The sequence below is a fragment of the Pieris napi genome, chromosome 17, assembly GCF_905475465.1.
Source record: "Pieris napi chromosome 17, ilPieNapi1.2, whole genome shotgun sequence".
NCBI lineage: Eukaryota > Metazoa > Arthropoda > Insecta > Lepidoptera > Pieridae > Pieris > Pieris napi.
In genome coordinates, this window is record NC_062250.1 from 10,322,597 (window position 1) to 10,343,536 (window position 20,940).

Below are 20,940 nucleotides of genomic sequence, written 5' to 3' on the forward strand. Positions count from 1 at the left end.
TTAATTAATGTTTTGAATTAGTTTTTTTAATGCAATGTCATGTTTAATTGTCAATACACTAAAATGTATGAAATTCTTCAAGCTTATATATATGATATTTATTAACACTTGGTTGTATTCAGACATATAATACAATTGACATAATTAAATGAAAAGGAGGGCAACTGGCGGCCTTATCGCTTTCGAGCGATCTCTTCCAGGCAACCAATGTAAGAAAAGAAAGTAAACAAGAAGTGCAAAAATACTTAGTGTTCATTTTAACCTATACTTAATAATACAAATTTTAATCCCTTTTTTGGTACTAGAATATGCCTTTTCAAAGAAATTAATCTAAACTCACCATAGAGCACAGCTCAAACATAAGCAACCAAGGATCCTCAGAAAGGCATTTGGCAATAAACGGTAATATGTTTTCATGACGGATATCTCGATACATTCTACCCTCATCTAGAAAACGAGCCTTGTCTTCTAGACTCGCATTTTGATTTAGTATCTTGACAGCCACCGGTGACGGTCCATCTTCGATTTCACCTTCTACTACCTGAAACATTGGTAAAACTCTTCAGAACGACTATATACTAATAGTCGAGGGAAAATTGATTTCCAGACAAAAGCAGTACACACTTCAAGGGTGTCAAATTAAATACGATTATAACATAATAAATCACTCTTTATATTTATATCACTCGAATCTGTATATATAAGTCAAGTTTCATATAAATATTTTAAGTTATAACAACATTTATTTTAAACTAGGTTGGAAATGTGCTTACGCACCGCCCGCACTTAATGTAGCAGGGGTATGTGGGACTCGACTCACTCCAGGCATTCTGATACTCATAGAACCCGTGAGCTAAAATCGCCTAGGGTAGTACCAACACGACTGCATCAAAGAGGTCTTTGGAGTAGCTTTCACATTTTACCTGGACCTCAGCAGTATATATAAAATACTGCTGAGGTCCCGGTATATCTATCTATCTAGTCTATAAAGTTAACGATTATCTAGTTGATAACTAGTCCGGGACTAGTGCTGGACAGTAGTAGCTACTTCTAATTAATTTGTTTTAAAATAAGTGTTGTTTTCCATAGTCATTTTGTATGATGATTTGCTATTTTAAAAGAGTACCAAGAGTTTGTTACGCCGGCTTTTCCTGTCAGCCTACACCCTCTGTCTTCTTTGCCGATGAGTAGGGATGTCTACCTCTACAAATTTAATGACGTGGAATAAGTGATACCTGTATCTTATATTCCATAATAAACGTATTTTATTTTTATTTTTTTAAAGCCATGTGGCGTCGACAAAGTGTGGACGTCCCTTCCTTCTCTCTACACCCTTGGTAATAGTTCTACTAGAGTGAAGTGACACAAACAGTGATATAAATGATAACACAGTAAATTAATAAATCAACTCACTCTGCCAAACCATCCGCGACCAATTTCTCTAAGGTATTGCAATCGGTTTCTGGGAAAATCATCTCCAGCTGAAACAGAAAATATTAATTATTTTTTACGTGTATTGCTTAAGCGTGCATCACTCATATATCTCCACTTGTCTGTTATGGACATAAAAAAAATAACTAAAACAAGCAAAAATACCATACGACACAAATATGGTTTCTAGAAAGTAATCGGCGGATCGCGTCGATCTTAGATATACAGTGGAATCTCTATAACTCGAAAAAAATGCCATTCCCTTCCGCTACAATCCCTAAATATGCGGTATCTCGAATCATTTAGACTTTGTAAGTCGAATAAAATGTTATTTCCCTATAAAGTATTCATAATACATACATATTTATATATATATTTAAAAGCTGGTTTGGGGCTTCTAATCTCTTGTTAATATGTAAAAAAAAAAATATACTACAAAACTTAAGTTGTATTGTTATTCAAATTCGTAAAGTAGATTTAGAAATCGCGCCTCTGTAAGTCGAAATTTCAGCTGTTAAATAATATGTGTCTCGAAGTTGTTAAGTCGAAAACTCATTACCTCGATTTTTTTGCATTTCCCTTTACATTCGAGTTATAGAGATTCCACTGTACCACTATCAAGCAAAAGGTTCATTTATATGGTACATTCCAACAGTCTATTGGGGAACTTGATGTACCATAATGTAATCACTACTATAGGCACTACGTTTATTACCAGTTCGTTGTTCTTTATATATAATGCTACAATGAACGTGAACGCCGAGTTCGGTTTTAACAATCAGAATTATTTAGGCGACCGTTTTGCCGAGACCTATTCAGACTTCAACGTCTACAAAGGCTTGGAAAAATTTATTAGTCTTCAGAATATACAGACTAAACTATGTTTAGTTACTACATATACAAAAGGCCCCTACATCTAACTTTCTTTTTTAAATTTTAATCATCTGCAATCAGCCTCTTGGCTTTAATCAGTTTTTATGATTAGACGCAATTGAATCCAATAATTTGTTTTCCCTCCGTAACTCGCAAACTATTAAACTGCGGCAAGTCTCGCCCTACGCAGCCGAAACACGTAGTCTGCCGTTTCCAAGAGGCCCAAAGCTAGGGGGTTGACGTGTTACTGAAGTCTCCTTTTGTATTGTTCGGTTGATCTTTTAATGTCTTTCTCGACAGTGGTATTTTTTAATAATTTATGGACTTCAGAATTTCGTGTTAACCACGGCCCTACATCTATCTAACCATAGACAAGTAGAATATTATTAAAAACCTTATCGTTCCTTAAGTAATGGAGTTCTACGTGTATATTTGAATTTTCCTTTTTAATCAATATAAATGTAGATATTAGACTAAGTTCTTTTCTTCACTTACCAAACCAATCAGCACATCTCTCCAACGGATCCAGCACACGTATACGAGGCAGTGGTTCAAACTCGACAACGGACTCCCGAACACGATTCCGTTCCTCATTTTCACTGACGATGTATACCGCCGCATTATTATTGGCGATATTCTGCATCTCCCTGAGGGATATCGGTCCATTGTTGTTATCCTCACTGATATTGTTGTTCGCTGGTTCTGAGAAACCAGAGTCCGGCGGTTGAGATCGGCTGCGTGCATCGTGGAGATGCGTCACACTCTCTGTGAATATCTGTAAATAGGACGTAAGTTAGAATTCCTGAGTAATAAAATATCAACTAAATGATTGCAAATCTACTGAGTTGCGAGTGATTGCGTTGAAACAAGAATTTCTGTTAAATGAATGAACATAATATGTTTTAATTCCTCTGTGATTTAAACAAGACCAACAGCTCAAACTCGACCTTTTAGTTCATTCAGTTCAGTATGCATCGATAAATATGTGTTATAATCAATCAATAAATCAAATATAGGTATTATAATCAATCAAGTTCCGCGAAGAAAAAGGTTGAATTATTTCGACAAACATCTACTTGAACGTAACGAACTCATACGTACGATTTTAGATTGGTTGAAAAATTAATTATTATATGATTGAAGTAATTTTTGATGACAGCAGGCGTATCATTTATGCGATAACATATATAATGATAATAAATTTTATCCTATATGTATTATTTATATATTCTATATATAGTATATTAAGCTAGGTTTTAATACAACAGGGAAAGGAAATTGTAATGCTAGTAAGAGAAACCTTTCAAGAACTTTCAGTCTGCTTACAGAAATTACACCTTGAAGGGGCGATTACGTGGGCTGTGAGTAGTTAATAACCCTTACATAAGAGGTACCTATGGGTTTTACTGAAATACAGTTTACCGGACAAAATGCCAACCAGAAAATATATTTTTTAGTTTAAATATGAATAGTTTAAATATTATATTGGTTAACTTCGTGATTTCGGATTTGGTGTATTCTATACATTCGTTCAATTCTTAGCTAAACATTATCAAAATTTAATTTAATAGATTAAAATCCAAGATTGCATCTTCCTTCATTAAGGGATATCTATATTCTATATGGTCCAACAACCTGGTGCAGCTGACAGGCGGAACATAGACCCGGCAAGCTTGTCTATGTCACCGTAAAATTGTAAACACCGTTAGATTGTAATCTATCTCGCGAGATTATAAACTGTCGAAAGATTGTGAACCTCAGCTTACTGCTTACAATTTAACATATTATTATTCGGTAGTTATATGAAATTGTTGGAAAGTAAAATTAATCTGTAATTGACCAAAGAAGTTTGAATGATAACTAAGTTAGTGTAGTACAATCTACCGAATAATAATACGTTAAATTGTAAGCAGTAAGCTGAGGTTCACAATCTTTCGACAGTTTATAATCTCGCGAGATAGATTACAATCTAACGGTTTTTACAATTTTACGTTAACATCTACAAGGCAACTTTGGAAGGAGTTGGATTTTGGGTGGGGTTCTAACTAGAGTTAAGAATTTGTATTATATGTAATTATTTAATTATAATTTTTTTTAGAAATAAAAGTCTTTATTATTATTATATTGACATAATATTTAATTATACTACGTGAAATTTGTGTGATTTTGAAATAGATATTTCTATTCACATTTAAGTCATGCTCAATGCTTACACATAAGAAATGATTAACAACATGATCCTTATGGCATGCAACATGCAAGATTACTGCTGCATAAGCTGTATATGAATGAAGGATGATATAAGCAACATTATAAGGGCTCTAAATATAGTCACATTATGCCCACAACTGAAACGGTTTCCCCGTCTCGTTCAATGTGAAGGTCGGGTTTGGATTCCGAAAACTTTAACAAGCGGTCTACTAATAAGTACTGCGATAAAAATAGCTGTTTTCTGTACGCAAAATACATTTTAGAAAAATGCGTTGAAGCTCTAGTAAATCAGTGCAAGCAAAATTAATCGGACAATGATAGCTGCGAAAAATACAAGTATTAGAAAGCTACCTCGTTATCAGCTCCTTCGTTCGGCTAGACAAGAAAAACAAATGAAAAATATAAACATTCCATATTCGATTATTGTAACTTTCCACTAACAGGTAGGTTGTCCTAATCATACAAACTTATCGATATTGATTAAAACCTTCACGTCTCCATTGCTGCTATGAAAAAAAGCCAACCAATTTGACTTTATTTACAGCGTAAGTTTCACTTTTATGCTAATTTAAAGAACATACATAGCAATCGCTTCAATAATGTGGTTTTGTACCATGCTATCCCAGGTTGCGATTTCCGACAGATGTTAAATGAAGCATATCGAATCTGGGTGCTAAAGCTTTGGGATTGATATTTAAAGCCACAGACTAAATTATTTTTCTGTATTTTATTAAATACTAGCCGTTTCGCGCCCGCTTTGCTGGACGAATTAAAATAAATTTTATGTTTCATTATTTTATTTTTTTTCATATTTTTATTATTCTTCTTTTTAACTTCCCGCTAAGAAAATTGAAATATTTCGAAAATCGAGTTTTTAACAGATGTTGACGTTTAGAGGTTCTAGGAAGCCTCCCCGAATGTTTCCGCGGTGAAGTCCGTATGGATAAATTTTCATAAAAGTAAAACAGCAATAAAAAAATGAAGGAACGTTGGAATTTATATATATATAAATAAATAGCCATAAACCATCTAGGAAAAATTTGGAATCGAATGGTGGTAGTTTCATGTCGATACGATCAGTGGTTTAGGCGTGATTGAGCCTCAAACGAAGACCATTTTCATTATATATATATAGATAGATAGATATCTCTATCTAGATCTATAGATCTCTATCTACAGATCACAGACATCATTACGTCACACATGTGCAAGTAATAACTCCAATATGGATATTAAATATTAACTGTCGTATTACTAGACGCTTACCTTGAAAAGTAATAAATAGTTACAGAAATTCTGAATAATACTAAAACTTATTCTGTAAGTAACATATACTATGAGCAAGTTTATTCATACGTCATTTATAAATAAAGTAATATTTACAGTTGCGAGAAAAATTCATTAAGATGCTAAAAGTATAATGAAATATTTTAACACAGCTACTTTCAGGACGCACCTTCAAAATCACAACACAATCCCCCCCAGGATTTACCCCCCTATTCATAAAAAAAACCAAATTATCGTTTGCACACTTATCTTTTGTCTCTATCTGTCAAATCTATTTAAGCAGTGAGAAATAGAGACGAGCGAACTAGTTAAAACGGTGCAATTCGATTTTATTTTTATGAATATGTAAAACATCGGTTCTATAGTTGCGCAGTTATATAATACAGAAAATATATAATATAACGTTTATATCTTGATCTATACATGTACCATAACAGAAATGAGTCATACAACAAATTGGCTAAATGTCAGTTTTCAACGTAGTCATTACCGCACCCACAGTAGACCATCCCTTCATTCAACCAAATTGAATGCCCGTCAATTTGTATACATCAATATTGTTTGGATGATTTATTATAATATAATACTGTTATGAAAACCCTAGATTAAAATTAGTACCTAGGTAAAATTTAGTAGCGAATTTGCAATATACAGTAGGTAGAAGAGATCAATGTTTAAACCAAAATTATACAGCAACACAATCTTCATAAAATAAGATCATTTCCAATACTTATTATAATTTTTATTTATTGAGAAAGATTTAAAGCTCATAACTAACTTCAGACCTAACTTCTACTAATATCAGACGTATTGCTCTGAACATTTTTGGCATGACCTGCCATGCAATTGCTAAACTTGACCTTTTTTCCACGTTCAGAATCAAATATTTTGATTTTTCTGTTTCGCCGTATTTCTATGGATACATAGCTGTTATCGTCGGCTCTACTATAGTAGAATTTTATTTATTAATTATCAAACGTATCCCGATGACAAAGATTTGTTTTTTTTAATACAAGAAGGTTTTATCTAATCACTTATTATACCATGACATATGTATAGTATTCACCTAGAATAGTGAATACTACTTTTGCTATTGGGTGCCATAGCAAAATGTTCCATTTGCTAAAATTTATATATTTCAAGTTTTTCAATAAGGTGTAAGTAAGTCTGGAAATTTTTAAGAAAAATTAGTGATTTATTTTAAATGCAGCTTATAAGAAGCATATCAAACAGATTTTCTTAAATTGCAATATAGATCTTAACAAGCAAGGCGTATTAAATAATCCAGCGAAGATTATTCTTTACAATGCAGTCGATCACACGCAACGTGCCGTGTCGTTTAACGTGTGAACGAGGACGTAATTAACATACATTTACGTAACCAATGGTGAATGAATGTGTTTTTGCTATTCCCCATTCAATAGCCAATATTTATAACAGAGCCCTTTTTGCAACTTCCAATAGCTATACTGACAGCCATCCCAATCTCAGAAAGCGGAGAAAACAGATAGTCAGCTCCAAAAGTTCCCTTGGTGACCACGACGCTCAGACAGAAGCATGAAGAAGGAAAATACATAATTACAAAATATCAGACCATTAATATAGTATTATTTTTTCACTTAAAATTTCGTATTAAAAATAAGTTAAGCATTTAGCTTTAATAACGCTGCTAAAAAGATTTTAACCTAATTAAAATATTTAAAAACATTTATTTTTCTCGTATAAAATCAAATTCACTCCACTTACATAGTAAATTCAGACATGTAATAATTTTGTACCGAGTATTATACAATAGACTGCACATAGAGTCTATTATCCCGTAATACTCTATTCAGAGTCTCATTAAATCAAAATACGAAATTATTCAAATGTTATACGTATTTACAAACAGTGCAAAACGTCGCGGAAGATGAAATCGTTGTTGTGTGTAAACAGTTACACAATCAAACAAAAAACGACGCACTTCACACACGCTTTGTCCCAACAATGGGATCTTGTTACAATGGAATTGATGTGGCTTCGGAGAAACCAACTGCAAATCGAATAGAGTTTCTATATCTTTGACATATGGCGTTTATTAGCGATTTTTTTAATTCAGAGAAATTAAAAAAAACTACTCTAAAATACTAAACAGTTTTCAAAATCCTTTTTTTAAATGTTACATGATGCAAAGGGGCAGGAGGTTCATCTGACATTAAGTGATACCGCCGCCCATAGACACTTACATAGGCTGACCTCGCAAATGCGTTGCGCCGGCTTTTAAGAATTGGTAGACTCTTTTCTTGAATGACCCTAAAGCGGGCCATAGACGGACCGCATGTTGCAACTGCAATATGCGGTCGCCGCACGGCGATCTGCAGTTTCCATACTAAATTCATATTCGCAATACACGGACCGCTCGAGCAGTTCCTGAGCAAACCGCATATTGCAGTCGACTGCAACATGCGGTCCGTCTATGGCCCGCTTTAGTCGAATTGTTGTGGAAATATGTTACTGGGCAGCTGGTCCCATCATGTCTTGTATTAAGAGTATTAAATGTATGTTATGAAGATCTTATAAGTCAAATTGTGAAAGCCAATTCTTAGTTTTAGATAGAAGATCACAAGCATTTATCTTGTAGTGTAGAGTAAGTAGAAGAAAATTGTAATACGAAAAGGTTTTCCAAGATAAATGCTTTAGCTACATTTTGACAACTCCTCTCCTTCCTCTGACATAAGTGTCCATAGACGGAGGTTTAACATAACATCAACTAAACCTTCTGCCCTATATTCGTTCACTAAACTCTATCATATTTTTAAAGGACGTAATTTAAACTAAATTTTCAGTTGAACAAAAATTCTACTTAAAACACATGGACACTTAAAGAATTACACACTTATATAAAACAACGTATCAAGATTAAAACGCGAAACTATTTATAGATTTAAAAACATAAAACGTGTAGGTATGACGAACAGGAAATTGATACGAATTCAGATGAATCTTCGAACCAATAACAATTTCTGAGTATCATGTATTTACGTCACAAATGTATACAATATGAAAAACCCGTACAATATCTAGTTTCTAGAATCTTCTATTCTACTACGTTTTTACATTTTTTTAATAGAACAGGGGGCAAACAGGACAGGAGTCTGATATTAAGTGATACACTCTCAATGCCAGAGGGCTCGCGAGTGCATTGCCGGCCTTTTAAGAATTGGTACTCTTTTTCCTGAAGGAGAATTGGATCAGATAATTCAGTGGTCAGCTGGTTTCACATAGTGGTGGTGCGCGGCAAAAACTGCCTTAAAAACGCTCAGTTGTAGAACGACAGACGTCCAGGTGATACGGGTTACTTACGTGTTTTAGCTTTAAATCAGACCGCGCACAAATTGTGCAGAATAAGTTTTTATACATCAAAATTAAAATATATATTTTACAAATTATATATATATTATATACACATATGTCTATAAAAATCGTAAAATTTCAATATGAATTAATACAATAAACATGTACATATTTACAAAACATCACAAAATGTTTTATTCTAGCATTTATTTATATCTGTGAACGAGCGTCTAAGAAATTATTACTTTTGATTAGTCATACAATGCCTGTTGTAACATCGATGCCATCCTGCACTTTTGTAAAAAATATTGTACATATTGTTAGCAACTATAATTTTTATTTATATAGTTTATTTTCAAATAATTTCTCTCTCTCTACTCTAAATTTTCTCACTAAGTGCATGTAATTATTTGAGAATGTTATCTTTGGACCGAAAAATAAAATAACTATGAACAAAGAATGTAAATTGACGTTCTTCTTACAGGCAGTTTCCAGACAGCGACTTATCAATGATTTATATATAGAAAAAATATAGGTATTTTTCTCCGACCTCAAATATAATAAGTTAATGTACAAGAAAATATGCAAAGTATGTAAAAAAAATGCACTTATACACGTGAAGACCGAACGAAAATAGAATCGATATTAATGATATTGTATTCATGCCAAAATTATTGGAATTGCTGTGTGGACATTGACGCGCCTTTTGACTTTTACGACTTCACCTCATGACTTCAACATGTCTATATAAAGGCCGATTTACATTATCTTAGTGTTTAGGAGAGTGCTTTAGGATAGTGCTTTAGTTGAAACATGTAAACGCTACTTGCTTTAGTAAACGCTACTTGCTTTAGTACGGTTCTACTTGACTTTCAAGTTGAATCAAAATAGAATCGCTTTTTATTTTTGTTTCAAGTGATACCCCTCCCGCGCCCGCGCACCCCCCGAGATCTTCCCTCGTTGTGTGTAAACACGTAATTTAGTCAAATCTTTAGGAGAGTGCATAAGTGCCGTGAAACGCGTGCGTGTTTTTGATGGTCGGAAGATACAACTATCAAATTTGTGTCTGAATATGTTGTTCACGAATGTTTGTGGAACGTTAAAAACAGTTTATACAAAAACAAACCGGCTAGGCATTCGGCATACACTGCCTTAAAAGAAGCTATTTTGTTTATTATTTATATTTAGTTTATTTATTTCGAATAAAATCTCGTCTTCTATTTGTTCCATAACTACAGTTAGTATTTTGCGTAGAATACAGCGTATTTGCCGACGTCGTTGCGCGTTCATTGTGGCGCTGTAATGATACTCTACTGGAAGAAATGTAAACGTTCACTCGCAACGCACTAAAGCACTAAAGAACTTGCCTTTCAAGTTGTACTAAAGCACTCTCCTAAACACTAAGATAATGTAAATCGGCCTTAAGATTCTTTTTACCGGCATTTCAAGTTGGATAGTTAGTCAATGTATTAGTTTTTATAATAAAATGAAACAAGCGTTACTTCGCTTAGTATCAGAAGAAACTAATCCGAAATTTTACTAGTATTTTTATGTATATGTAAAAAAACTATCTAAAATTGGAAGAGTAACATTTTTATAATTTTTAACATTTATGTATACCATAATTGTTTTAGAATAGATAGCTTGTAACATATGCTGTAGGTATAGCATTATATATGATGAGGTGAACTTTAATAAATAAACAGACATTTTATTAAAACATACAGACAATACAGTAAAACTAAACAGGTTTATTTTGATATTTACAACAGTTTTAAAGTAATGTATCACAGTAAAAATCTCACAATTCAAACTCGTTAATGTGAGGCCTAAGGTAACAAAAATATATATTTATTAAAAAATGTTAGAAGCGTTACAAGGGTTATATAGAATTCATTCGGGGAAAAAACTAATTATTTCAAAAGTCAATTTACTAAAATATTCAAACGAGTCATGGAAATGACAGGCAGGAGATCAAAAACATGCAATTAAAATCCTGTCAAGTGCACAGCTTTTTAACTCCATAGCTTCATCAAAATACACGTTTTCATGAAACAAAAATATTTCAAACACGTACTTTTACCAGGCTGAGATTTCGATTAACTTAATTGATAAAACATGACACAGCCTACATATATGTTTATTGCCAGTTCTTTTCTTCCGTTCTACGCAAATGTAAAATTAGAAGCATTTAATATTATATTTCTTTTTGACGTTCATAAGTGTACATTGTTTTACCTATATGAATAAATGATTTGTGACTTGACTTTTGATACATCAGTGATAGTTTATAAACTAATGAACCGATTATAGTTTAGTACTGTAAGATTTTCCCTCTAAAATCTACTAGTTTTTTTTTAATGTGTCTTCACTCATCATGGAACATTACGATCTAGCTTAAGTTAAGACTAATAAGTAATTTAAGTCTAACCTAATTTACTAAATAGGATATTTAACATAAAGTGTTTAATTACACTACTTACAGTCTGTAAATAGACCAGTGCAGATAGCCTTTAAAATAAATAAAAAGTGAAAAAAATAATAGTAGAATGAAACCTATTGGAAAAGGAGGAGAATATTATAAAAACTAAAGGAAAAATAATTTACGGGCGATCTGAGGTCGGGAAGGGGTAGGGGGGGGGAGAGGTTTAAGGGTAAAAAACGGTTTATCTCGATTTCCGGCAAAACTAAAAGTCCTATCGAAGAAAGTTAAATGGCAAAGTTGTAGGTAATAAAAAGATCTAAAACTTTTGTATTCACACATTTTTCACATAACCTCAAAATTTATGTGAAAAATTCAAAAAACCAAGTTTTTGGTTTTTTATTTTTATCTTTTACAAAAATTTATTTTTTCAAACAAATTTGGTGAAAACTTACCATTTGGTGAAAACTTACCTTTCTATGTCCCAAATACGCTGTAATTTATTTGATTAAAAATATTTATTTTTTCACCTTATTTTGAATTAATATCGAAAAAACACCCTAATTTTCAATCGAAAATTCACCCGTCAAAATATCAGCTTTTTTCAAAAACTTGGTGTGCTTTCAGTTCGTTAAAATCTCTTCTTTCCTATGGTAAATATATATATTACCATAGTAAATCTTCTCAGAAAATGCAAAAAATCGTATGCAGTAACGCCCAGACCCGTCATCCCCTTCCTTACTTCTCTATGAAATACGAAAATTTTAGCGAACTGAAAGCACACCAACTTTTTGAAAAAAGCTGATATTTTGACGGGTGAATTTACGATTGAAAATTAGGGTGTTTTTTCGATATTAATTCAAAATAAGGTGAAAAAATAAATATTTTTAATCAAATAAATTACAGCGTATTTGGGACATAGAAAGGTAAGTTTTCACCAAATTTCGTTAAAAAAAAAGATTTTTGTTAAAGATAAAAATTAAAAACTAAAAACTTGGTTTTTTGAATTTTTCACATAAATTTTGAGGTTATGTGAAAAATGTGTGAATACAAAAGTTTTAGATCTTATTATTACCTACAACTTTGCCATTTAACTTTCTTCGATAGGACTTTTAGTTTTGCCGGAAATCGAGATAAACCCTTTTTTACCCTTAAACCTTCCCCCCCCCTTCCCCTTCCCGACCTCAGATCGCCCGTAAATTATTTTTCCTTTAATTTTTATAATATTCTCCTCCTTTTCCAATAGGTTTCATTCTACTATTATTTTTGTAGGTTTCAAAAATTATCGGCACTGGTCTAAAAGGGGAAGAAACTCTGTTCTTGTGTTCTATTTTTTCACCACTGTTTCACACTTAAGACTAACGTGCACTAACACTTTACTAGTAACAACTAATATTTCTAGTATAATATATTTTATTAATAATGTATTTTTATAATATTTTATTTATTTTTTAATTTATATTCACCTTAATTGTCATGTATTTTAGAATGGATAAATTGTAATATATACTGTAGAAAATGCATTAAGTATAAATAAAGTATTTCGAATATCTTAACAATACATATTTCAACATAATCTTATATGGTGCTGTATAAATATATAAAAGAAGAAATTGAACAAAAAATTACTAGGATGGGCATAAGCCTAATGGATTGCGAATGTACGTCCTACGCACGAAATTGGATTTCATTGCAAATAAATGTAAGTTGGATTATGACAATTTCCCCTAGAGTCAGTAAAATCTAATAATAGATGTATAGAATTTCATATTAATGTTTACTGAAATATTAGTCATGGCAAGCTGTAATAGACCTTATATACCTCCTCGTCATGGGGTGGATAAACATAGTACATATAAGCCTTTCCGTAAGGGTTGTGTGGAAGAGTTTTATTGTTAGCAATAAAGATGAAGATGCCCTACATCATTTGTTTCACTAATTAGTCCTTGATTTCATATTTTAATATTGTCCTGTTCACTGTTTACATGTTTTAATTGCTTTGTTTTGTTCCATTCGATTTGTCTATATGTATTTTTGCACATCTTGCTAATTAATTTATCTCATTTTTTTTTCACATTGGTTGTCTGGAAGAGATCGCTCGACTACAATAAGGCCGTCAGTTGCCCTCCTTTTCATTTAATTATGTCAACTGTATTATATTTCTGTATGCAACGAAGTGTTAATACATAAATAAAATAAACATATTCTTAAGAATCTTGCTGCAAGCGCGCATGTGCCATAGTTGCTGATTTGTCTCGTTCGGCGGTTTACAATTTACGTACAACATCCGCCCGAAGTGGAATGGTCGAGTCGGAGAAGGCATATAATATATATATATATATATATATAGAAGAATAGTGTATAAAACAAGTTATGGCATGCGCACGGGCATTCTTCGATTAACTTTTAAGTGTTTTTACTACTTACAGTTTATGTAAAGTGAATTATAGTGAATCAAGTAATTAATGGAGTGTTTAATTTCCTACCCTTGATTAAGGCTTTTTATATAAAATTCTATATATTACTAGCTGCCCCTGCGAAATTCGTTTCTCCTTAATGTGATTTTACTTAGCCTACCTTTTTAGTGCATACCAACATGGAACATTTTGCTATGCTACCCAAGGACTGTTCGGATTTCTGTGAATTTTTCTCTATATAAAACTCAGAGTTCAAGTCATTAGATTTTAATTAACAAATAAAAAATAGGGGTTGATTGTAGAGCGGTGAAATGTATATGTATTTTTGTATGCTGTATCATAAAAAAATAAAAACAAAAAATTTTATCAAAAAAATGAAAAATTAAATTTTGGGTGGACCACCCTTAACATTTAGGGGTTTGAAAGATAGATAGTAGCCGATTCACAGATTTACTGAATATGAATATAAAATTTCATAAGAATCGGTCGAGCCGTTTTGGGGGAGAATGGGAACGAACATTGTGACACGAGAATTTTATATATAAGGAGATTAAACACATCATCATAGTGACTTTCCATTTGTAACCTTTCTATTCATATAGGTTTTTCATCTTCAATAAGTTACGCGTAACATAATACAATATATAACAATGTTACTGATAAAACAATTAACAGCTCATAATATAATGAGACTGGAACGTAATTAATAGTGTTTATTCAAGTCACAAGGAGCTGTGGTTATCAACATTTCAAGGAGAGCACGTGGTCACATCGTAATTAGCTCGTAGTTAGTGTTGATGACTCACTGAGATGCGCTCACGAAACATTTCAAAGATTTTAAGGTCGATTCACACATATCAGTGAACCCACAGTTCCGGCACAGTACCGTTACAGTTCCGTATCCGTGCTACAGTGGTGCGTCAGTGCTTCAATTCACACATATCAGTACAGATCTCTGCGGGTCTTCGTGCACGACGTTCCCTTCAGACTAGCGTTGACGTCGATTGTTTTGATGGCACTCTTCAATTACACAGAATTAGCTATGATAGCCATTGCTTTAGACGAAGAAGAAGAACAGAATCGAGGAAAAAAAAGAAAATGTGTACATGAAGCATGGAAGTTAAGAGAATCAGAAGGAGAATTCGTGACATTATACAAAGAATTAATTAAAGACGAAAGAAAGTATTTTGAATATCTTAAAATGCATAATATTTTTTATTTCGATGCAGCGGCGTCAGTGATCCGTGATAAAATATCGTTGTCGCCGATCACGTCCGTGATGGCCGGTGCCGGCACTGACACTGACGGTACTGAGACGACACTGACACTGACAAGTGTGAATACATCCATAGAGAATGTTTGAAAGAATAATTATCACTGATGCGGTACTGTGCCGGAACTGTGGGCTCACTGATATGTGTGAATCGACCTTTAATCGATTTTTCTGCGGAGTTTTACAAATTTATCTGATCACAAAAATATTTATATATTTTCTATTGTTACAGTGACTCAATACTAATACAATAGACTACTTATTAATATAACAATTAAATATCAACATAATATAAACAGAACAAGAAAAAATAAAACCTAAATCTAAACTAATTATAAATACAATTCTTGTGAATTTAGGTAATGTGCAACTAAATATATGCAGGGTGCGCAAGACACGCGTAATATAGTATGTATGATATATTTTTATTTTAGAAGACACTCTGCCTATACGTTATGTATATTTCCGTATTATGCAAAAGAGATTAATACATTAAGTTAACATTGTACCATTACAGCTTAACACCAATGCGATAAAAAACCAAGCTACTTTTTTTTAGGTCTGGGCCTCAGATTTCTGTATCTGTTTCATGATCTTTTGTTAATCTAATCGGCAAGTGGATGATCAGTCTCCTGTGCCTGACACTCGCCGTCTACTTTTTGGATCTAAGGCAAGTCGGTTTCCTCACGATGTTTTAGAAGGAGTCCATTGATCCAGCCGTTGATCGAACATACGACCTCAGGGATGAGAGTCGCACGCTGAAGCCACTTGGCCAACACTGCTTCAACAATTCGATAGAAAATATAGTAAAAAATGGTCAGTGCCACTCTTATTCTTAGTCAGTCTTTAACGCATCATTATTCTTCTTCTCTTTCGTAGTCTTTATTACTGAAGGTACATCAGTCTTGAAATCTTGAGATATACTAAGTAACCTCGGAATACTTTTTCTTACATTAAGAAGGTCCTCTAGTGAAAGACGGCATTAGTCACGAGGCCCGAAGAGAAGAGTTAATTACTCTGGTCTACGGTGACTGTTTGATTGTACACCCAAGATTCTTGTTGACAAGATACGGGCACAGGATATGAGTGAGACGGGAGACCACTATTTATAAACATGTCTTATCTCGATGACTAAGCACGCTTTAATTTGTGCCAGTTATTAAACAGATGTTCCTATCTTTAGGCACAAACGACGCATTAAACCTAAGCTCTGAGATGGAGATAATTTTTTTGTATGCCTGATACTGTAACAAGTTCATAGCTCTATGACCAAGGGTTTACCTGAAGTTGGCTCTCGTACTCTGGCGTAGATACGAACAGAATAATAGCGAGAGTCAACGAAAAATTACCAAGTCCTAAGTCGAGATTTATCAAAACCATTTCCCTAATAAATTAGTGGCAGTGCTCAAGACTAAATTTTGAAAAAGGAATATCGAAATTAAACTTTTTTGAATTTAAATAAATGAGCATTTAGTTGCTAATCTTCACAATAAGCTGTTCAAACTGACATCCTATTTCTCACACACACGTTTGCAAAACAAAATTGCAGTATCATTGTTGGTAATTAACATAAGTATCCACGTGGGTTGCCAAAGTAGTGTAAAGGAGTAATTTTGAATTATTTGTATTGGCATTCAATGCTTCATCTCTTGTGAGCATGACTCCCAAATCAAAATCGTATTGAATATTCACATACGGAATACGTTGTCTGGGCTATGAATACCCCATAGGAGATAACAACAAGAAGTTCAAAGGGCTTACGAATGTTGCACATATAGGTTAGAACTTAGAATATAAAACAAAAGACGACGGCGCGTATCACCGTGATTGTGATTGGTCAAAACAAAAGACGGATCGTGTCGCGTGCCTCTGATTGGACAAGAAAGCATGGCTATTTCTTACGATACTTCCTGGGAATTACATTATCAGAAACCTTTAAATTGCCCCATTAAAGAGAGAATAACTTTTCTCTATATGTGTATATATGTGCAATAAAGGAAGTCCGTCGCACACGATGCTTAATTGTTTAATGGAACGGAACGATCAATGAAAGCGACCAGCGATTGTGATTTGTTGGATAACAGACGACTTTTACAAAAGAAGTGTGGTATTGTGTTGTATTTTAAATTCTTTTATTTATACAGATCGATCTTTTTAATCCGTAAAAACTATGTTTGTCTGAAACGATACTCAAACTTACTAAAATATTGTTCCGAATATGAAAATTATTAATTAAATGACCTATTAATTTCGAACATCTTTTAATATTCTTTAAATGTACTGACTCATTAAAAAAAAAGTGTATCTTATTTTTTTTTGTTAAAAGCTTAATAAGTACTAGTCACACGCCGTGAGACGTGCCATTACTGTACGAGAAAAATTGCGCACAAAGAAGAAAAATCCATACTGCATAGAAGTGATTTTACTCTCATCAAAGTCGAAGGTTCGATCCCCGGCCGCGCACCAATAGACTTTGTCTTTATAGTACCGGTAAGGTTGTGCTACTTTTTACATTCATATTAAATGCTTCTAATTTTACATTTACTGCCAGTTCTCAAATCAAGGGCGTAGAACGGAAGAGAAGAAGAACTAGAAACAAACTCACCGCCAAGTTTTTTGTTTTACACAACGTTTGTAAGGAGCTGCAACCAATACACCATGTTCCACATGACATCTTAAGTAATAAACAATAATAAAATAAATTAAAAACAAAGATTTGTTCTCTATCAGCTGTAGGCATGGTGAAATAGGAGGACTCACATTCCCGTTGGAGCAACACGCAAATACATAGTCGAAATACTTACATCACCGCATACACGAATTCAAGTCCGACCATTTTAACAGACATCTAATAATGGACGCTCATGGTAACTCCATATAGGAACAATTAAACGCTATCCAAAATAAAAATAGATTCTTCCACATAACCAAAACGCGACCTACCCCAAGGCCGTTATTAGCTTATCTGCTGATTCACCGCGAGTCAAGGCTTAGCACTCAAACGTGGCCTTCTCTTTGATCGGGTGATTCACTAATACATTTCGAATTAACATAGAAACACACAAAAGTCAATCTAATTTTGAATCGTCAATTGCCTATAAGATATAAATTGAGTTTTAGTGAGTAGTCTATAACTAATATTATAAAGAAGCATGTTTGTAACGAATTGCCTCGAAAAGTACTGGACCAATTTTAAAAATTCTTTCACCATTTGAATGCTACATTATCACTGATTAATATAGGCTATTATAATTGCAAGAAAAAATAAGGATCCCTGTTTAAACTACAATAATGTTACACAAGGTGTAAAAAATGCCTATAAATCTATCATCGCTAGTGCATCGAGCCCGGGTTTACCCGGACCGAAAAAACCCGGGTTTTCCCGGTTCTGAGGATTTCAAAAAAACCCGGGTTTTATTTTTAAAACTCGGGTTTTTCGGGTTTTTTTTAAATATATGTGTTATTGTTATTTATTATGTTTAAGCAACTTCGTATGCAGTAATTAGTAAACAGAATAAAAAGACCTCTGATAAATTATTATTTAAATCGTAAAAAGTAGCTTGGTTGCTACGTTCCTACCAATAAAACAAGCCTTGCAAGTTAAATTCGCGTTCCGCGCGTCCATCTCAAGACATGATTCACAGAATGAAGTGTGGAGCAGTGGAGAGGGGAGGGTGTAGCGAAGTGTTTAATTGATTTAAAAACAGATATTGTATTTACTGATGATGACTGGAGAAATAAAGATGAGATCCAAAAAATATTGGATGTTATTAAAACTGTTGTCGAGGCGCTATGTCGACGCGATGCAAATTACTTACAGTTACAGCTGATGTTTCCCTAAAATTTGCATTGAAGAAAATGGATGAAATGAAGACACCACTAAGTAAAAAAATGGCAACTGCATCGAACAAACGATACGCAAAAAAATACTAACTCAAGCTACACTACAGTACTTGACAAATCCGGGTAAATATTTTGAGAACATTCAAAATGAAGATAAAACTGTTTTTATCGGCCTACAGGTAATGAAATGCTAAACAAAATTGTTAATCTGATTAGACGCACAACCAAAAAACAAAATATACCTCTTGAAAATTTGCCAGCGCCAGACCAAGACCTGCGAGAAATTGACATTCAGTTGTCTACTTCGACAAATGAAGAGGAACTAAACACATAGTTAAGTCAAGCTGTTGCTACTGATAATAATGCTCCTGAAACTGGATCAGCTTGTCCATCAGACGATTAGCTTACTACTGTGAGGGTAGTAATAGCACTCTTCGAGAATGGCGGTACGCGACAGCGAGAGCGTTCTTCTCTTTTTTTCTAAAGTGGTCAGATTGTCAGAGGTTATGTCTTAGCTATGTTGTTTAAATAATGTGTCAAATGCATAACTACTTTTTACTTAGTATTTTAGTTAATTATATAAAGACCTAATTATTAAGCAAACGACAGCAATTTAATGTTTAAACTAATCTCTGCAAGTCTGTGATTTAAAAAAGAGTCGATTACTTACTAAGTTTTAAGATATTCTGAAGAAAAAATAAATCTTTATCACTTTTTTAAACATTAAAACTGTTTTTGTAATTTATAAAGTACTGTTTCATTTATTTAAATTCTTCCTCATCCTTTATATTTTGTATTCATTGTAGGAAATCGATATATAAACGCAGATTAGTGCATTTTTTTAAAAAATCAATAAAAAGACCGAAATGCTCGAAAAAACCGGTCTACCCGGTTTTGATTACTCTTAGACCCGAAAACCCGGGTTTTCAAAATTGAACCGAGTTTCGATGCCCTAATCATCGCATGCGCTGCGAAAACTATTGATGATAGAACAAAAAAATGTTCCACGATATTAAAGAACATATCTATCTATCTTTCTTTTTTTAAATATATGTCAACCCGTGCGAAGCTGCGATGGACCGCTAGTTATTTAAAAGTTGGAGGAGGAGGCCTTCAGGCAGGAGGATTCATAATAAGTCGTGTCCTAAAAAATCAAACATATTCATGAAGTGTCAAGGCATTCAAGAATGGCCATATTATCAGAAAGCGTAGGCTAGTGGGACGTCCGCTCATAAAAACAAAACACTGCCTTCATTCTGTTTTATTTGGCCATCAGTGAGTAGCTTATATTATTGCTTTTTTATCTGAATTCATAATTTATTTTAGCGAAAAAAAAATACTATAATAAAACAAACAAATTTTGAATAGTCCTCGTTTCGCGAAGGACGTTCTTCGTACACATGTCACCGAATAAGCGCAGCGCTGTCTCAATGTTTTGAAAGTTCATCGCTAGGTCAACAAGCCCCTATTGTGCCTGTGCATTACTCAGAGTAGGAAGAGGGAGGTGCAATGCATAGGGGTACACAACAGCTAGGATCAGGGCTGTCGTTTTGTATTTTTTTTAGATTCATTCAAAAATTCTGCTAATAATACCCTTATAAGTCATAGAATTAAAATTATAAGTAGTCAATTGTCACCATAAATTTCTAACCTGGGCAATTCGGGTCCATGTGCCACGGCTCTTATTTCATCAACCCACCTTAGGAATGGTGTACCCCTTATCCTCTTCATGTGACCTGTGTACCAATGCATTGGCTTGCTCCATTTTGACTGTCATCTGATGATATGCCCAGCCCACTTCCATTTTAGTTTTTTTAATCGTAATAGTTACATTTATATTCTAGATATTA

General features: G+C 33.4%; 1 protein-coding gene across 4 annotated transcripts in view; it reads right to left on the minus strand.

The window, feature by feature from the left end:
• LOC125057696 overlaps nucleotides 1–20,940 on the minus strand; it is a 47,134-nt gene that overhangs the window by 18,235 nt on the left and 7,959 nt on the right. For 3 of the 4 annotated variants that reach the window (XM_047661507.1, XM_047661505.1, XM_047661508.1), the window contains exons 3-6: nucleotides 4,867–4,890; nucleotides 2,800–3,079; nucleotides 1,414–1,481; nucleotides 341–541 (exon numbers count right to left, since the gene is read on the minus strand). In XM_047661507.1, the coding sequence (XP_047517463.1) occupies nucleotides 341–541; nucleotides 1,414–1,481; nucleotides 2,800–3,079; nucleotides 4,867–4,890 (573 nt within the window). The remainder of the gene's footprint in view (nucleotides 1–340; nucleotides 542–1,413; nucleotides 1,482–2,799; nucleotides 3,080–4,866; nucleotides 4,891–20,940) is intronic. The other variant, XM_047661506.1, reaches the window with a different exon arrangement.